Below are 3518 nucleotides of genomic sequence, written 5' to 3' on the forward strand. Positions count from 1 at the left end.
CCCTTTTTCAAGCCTTTTGCATACCACTCTCTCTGCCGCACTTGCGACTGCAGATACTTGGACACTCGGCGGACGGGGGGGAGAGCAACGCAATCAGCGCGCTGAGATATCATTAGTGTTGCGCAGAGTGAGATGAAAGCAAAAGAAAAAAACAGCAGGGAAGCGCGCCTGGGAAGCGGTGCGAAGGGGGGCGCCTAGCTGCTGCGAAGACTGCTGGGCCAAAAGAAGGGCAAGGCCGGGGGGGGGGAGGGGCAGGCTTCGAAGCGTGCCCATCGAAGATGGACGAACAGAGAGAGCGAGGTCGTGGGAGGTTGCCGGATTTAGAGCAGCGCCACGACGGCAGCGGCAGCACTGCCGAGCACGACGAGCGCACCAGCTGCGTTGGAGGCTGCAGCGTTGTTTCCTGTGGGGGGGGGTTTGAATCGGACACACGGATGAGAGTCAGCCCCACATGGCGCCCCCCGCCTTTCTGCAAGCCCCCCTCCTTTTTGGCCACACCACCCAAAACTCACCGCCGCTGCCGCTGCCGCTGAACGTGCCAAAGCCGCTGGCGCTGGCGCTCGGCGCGCCGCTCGTCGAGGAGCGCACGCCGCTCGGCAGGTTGCTGGCGGCCGAGGCAGGCACGACGTAGCCGGGCGTCACACTGCTGCTGGGCCCTGCAGAGGCGCTGACGTTGTGGATGGCAAAGGAGGGCGAGACGGCGTACTGCTCGGCTATGTTGTTGACGTTGTAGATGCTGATGGAGAGGAGTAGATGAGACAGGTGAATCAGCCCTTGCCAGACGGCAAAAGGGGCCGAAAGCGTAAGGGACAAAGGATGAAACGCACCGCACGGTGTAGCCATCAGCGTCTGTTGGCCAGCCGGGGAGCGAGCACAGCGCGTCAGCGGGCAAGCATTGCAGAGAGAGAGAGGGAGGGGGAGGGGGCGCGACGAGGGGGGCAAGCAAAACAAACACTCACGCGCAAGCTGTCCGATGGACACGCCCAGCGAGCCGGCGGCCGCGGGGACGTTGTTGAAGACGGAGAGGCCGTTGGCGAGGATGAGGTTGTTGCTGTTCAGGATTCTGTGATGGCGCGCGTTCCATTCGAGCAGCAAAGGGTTAGGTCAGCCAGCCAGCTGGGGGGGACGGTCGCACAAGAACGGGCTGGGCCATTGCCCCCCCCCCCCCCCCCCCTCCTCCCCCTCTGACGTGACGCTTGCCAAAAGATCGGGAAGCCCGAGGTGGGCACAGCCCTAGTGCCACAAGCAAACGGCCACAGTTGCGCGCAAGCAATGCGGCACACAAGGCCGCATCTGTCCTGCTCGGGCCCCTTTGCAGTTGCGTTGCGCCAGCACCCGCGCTTCCACGCCAGCGTTTTTGTGGCATGGCGCCATGTTGGGCAGCGCCCCCTCATGACCCCCAGCTGTGTGTGTGTGTGGGTGTGCCCTCCGATAGCGCTGGAATCTTCGGTGGCCAAGCCTCAACTTTGGCACGTGTGCTCCTCACTTCGAGTTGTGCCGCAGAGGGGGGGGGGGTGCCGTCGCGCACATGTGGCGACCTCATCCTGCCCATGCACCTTCCATGCACCTTTCATTCCACTCGCGCCCTCTGCCCTTCTTCCCCCCCCCCCCTCTCCCTCCGCGGATCGCATGTTTCCGCTTTCACAGCGTTTCACAGGACGGCTGAGCGTGCGCCGCCTCCCCTTGACAGCACCACAGCTGCGGCGCCAAACGTGGGCGCAGCACACCCACACACACACTGTCTCCCCACGCGTACTACTCTCCTCTGGCGAAAAAGGAAAGGGCCCAGCTCCCCTTGGAAACCTCGCCTCTCTCTCTCCCCCGCGCGCGGCCCACCACTCTGCCCTGCGCCCACTTCTCTGCCCCCCCCACACACGACACTCACTGCACGCTAAACAGGCTTGGCATGTTGCCCGTCCACGCGAGGCGGTTCGTCGAGTTGGAGTACCACACGTCGCCGGCCTGGGGCGAGGTGATGACGATGTTGCTGCTCGAGCTCGACGTGCTGCTGCTGCTGCTGCTGCTGCTGTTGTTCGTGCTCGACTGCGCAGCGCAGAGCGAGGCGAGCAGGAGCGCAGAGAGCGAGGAGAGGAGGGAGAGACGCATGGCTGTCTCTGGAGAGAGAGAGAGTGTGGTGGTGGTGGTGGTGGTGGTGGTGGTGGCGGTGGTGGTGGTGGTGGGGAAGCAAGCCTTGCGCCCGCCTGCTGCATGCTGGCGCTGGCTGGCTGTGGCGGAGCGTGTTGCTCTCTCGCCTCTCCCCGCGCCCTTCTGCGGCAGGCGCCGCGCGGCGCCAAGACACGCGTCGAGAGGAGGCGTCGGACCCTCGCGGGCGCTCGCCCGCTCCCCGGCCCCTTTCCAAGAACGCGGCGCATGATCTTCCGCGCGCGCCGTGCCGCGGCGGCGGCCAGCACCACTAAGAGTCAGATGTCAGCCGTCGCCGCCGTCGTGCTCAATCGAATGGCAGCACACAAAGGGAGGCAGCGGCAACACGTCGTAGGATGTCAGAGGCTCTGTTGAATGAAACGCATCAAGGAGCAGACGTCCGAGCCCCCCCACGTCGAGGCCGGCGGCTTGCTCGGCCTGCGCGCATGACGAGGCGCATCTGACGGGCCCTCGCTCGCTGCCCTGCAACTTCAGCCTGGGCTGTCTCACGCCTGCCAGGCGCGAGCGGCTCCTGTCAGTCGCTCACGCTTCACCCTTGGGAGCGTGCCTCTCTGTTGCTGTCGATGACGATGAGGGGGCGGGGGGTGCGCTTTTCTCCTACTGCGCTTTAACACGTGGTTTGCCGCAGCAGCAGCTTCAAGGGTGCTGGACGAGCGTGTCAGGGCCGCGGCGCGCGGGCAGACGGAGTGCTCGTGGCCGTGGCAGCACGGCGGCGGAGGGCGGCGGCCGAAAGCCAAAGGCGCGCCCGATTTGATGCCGCGCGCGCCGCGCCAGCACAGCCTTTTGGCTCTGCGCTCGGCTGCGGCTGCGGCTCTTGATTGCGAACGACGTTTCCTGACGTCCACCATCCCTCTGCCTCTGCGCCGCACACCCACCTCACATCGGCCTTCCTTGCTCTAGAGCGCATCACCCCCACAGCAGCCCTCCGCCTGACCCGCTGCTGCGTGTTGCAGGCTGTCGGCCTTGCGCCCGTCATGCTGCCTCGTTCCTCTTCGCACTCCTCCTCGCTCGCCTCGGCCTCGCGGCCGCATCATGCCAAGAGCATCTCGCTCTCCGCCTCCTCCTCTCTTCCCCTCCGCGCTCGTCTTTCCGCGCGCAGTCGGCTGACGAACCTGGGCGTGCTGCTCCTGGCCTGCTCGCTGGCCCTCTCGCTGCTGCTGCACCTGCGCGCGCTGCTGCACAGCGGCGCCGTGCCCCTCTTCCGCGGCATTCCGCCGCCCGGCTTCGGCTCGTGGAGCAGCTTCCATGGCCTCACGCCCGCCAACTTGGCGCGCAACGTCCCAAAGCCCGCCGACGGCGCAGAGAAGCTAGACCACCTCGTCGTCGTCGTGGGACACGCCGTTTGGGGTGAGTAT

The 3518-nt window shown here is 66.0% G+C and overlaps 2 protein-coding genes across 2 annotated transcripts in view; one reads left to right on the forward strand and one right to left on the reverse strand.

The window, feature by feature from the left end:
- Nucleotides 1–366: 366 nt before the first annotated feature.
- FA09DRAFT_328126 (hypothetical protein) lies at nt 367–2191 on the reverse strand. Its single transcript, XM_025741651.1, has 4 exons — nt 1886–2191; nt 960–1063; nt 828–849; nt 367–736 (listed from the first exon to the last, which is right to left on the reverse strand). The coding sequence occupies exons 1-4, from the start codon at nt 2104–2106 to the stop codon at nt 442–444; spliced, it is 642 nt and encodes a 213-aa protein (XP_025600264.1). The 5' UTR covers nt 2107–2191; the 3' UTR covers nt 367–441.
- An 800-nt stretch (nt 2192–2991) lies between these two features.
- The window catches only part of FA09DRAFT_358758 (hypothetical protein), a 3133-nt gene continuing 2606 nt past the window's right edge, over nt 2992–3518 (forward strand). Inside the window, exon 1 of the mRNA XM_025745006.1 lies at nt 2992–3510. Coding sequence (XP_025600265.1) covers nt 3138–3510 — 373 coding nt within the window. The 5' untranslated portion in view covers nt 2992–3137. The remainder of the gene's footprint in view (nt 3511–3518) is intronic.

The sequence above is a fragment of the Tilletiopsis washingtonensis genome, assembly GCF_003144115.1.
Source record: "Tilletiopsis washingtonensis strain MCA 4186 unplaced genomic scaffold FA09scaffold_4, whole genome shotgun sequence".
NCBI lineage: Eukaryota > Fungi > Basidiomycota > Exobasidiomycetes > Entylomatales > Tilletiopsis > Tilletiopsis washingtonensis.

Excerpts from the sequence above, each read along its gene's own strand:
- FA09DRAFT_328126 (XM_025741651.1), bottom strand. The coding sequence starts at position 2,106 with ATGCGTCTCTCCCTCCTCTCCTCGCTCTCTGCGCTCCTGCTCGCCTCG. Across the intron at positions 1,064-1,885 it reads CCAAGCCTGTTTAGCGTGCA|AATCCTGAACAGCAACAACC; the intron begins GTGAGTGTCGTG and ends GCGCCATCACAG. Across the intron at positions 850-959 it reads GTCCATCGGACAGCTTGCGC|ACGCTGATGGCTACACCGTG; the intron begins GTGAGTGTTTGT and ends GCTGGCCAACAG.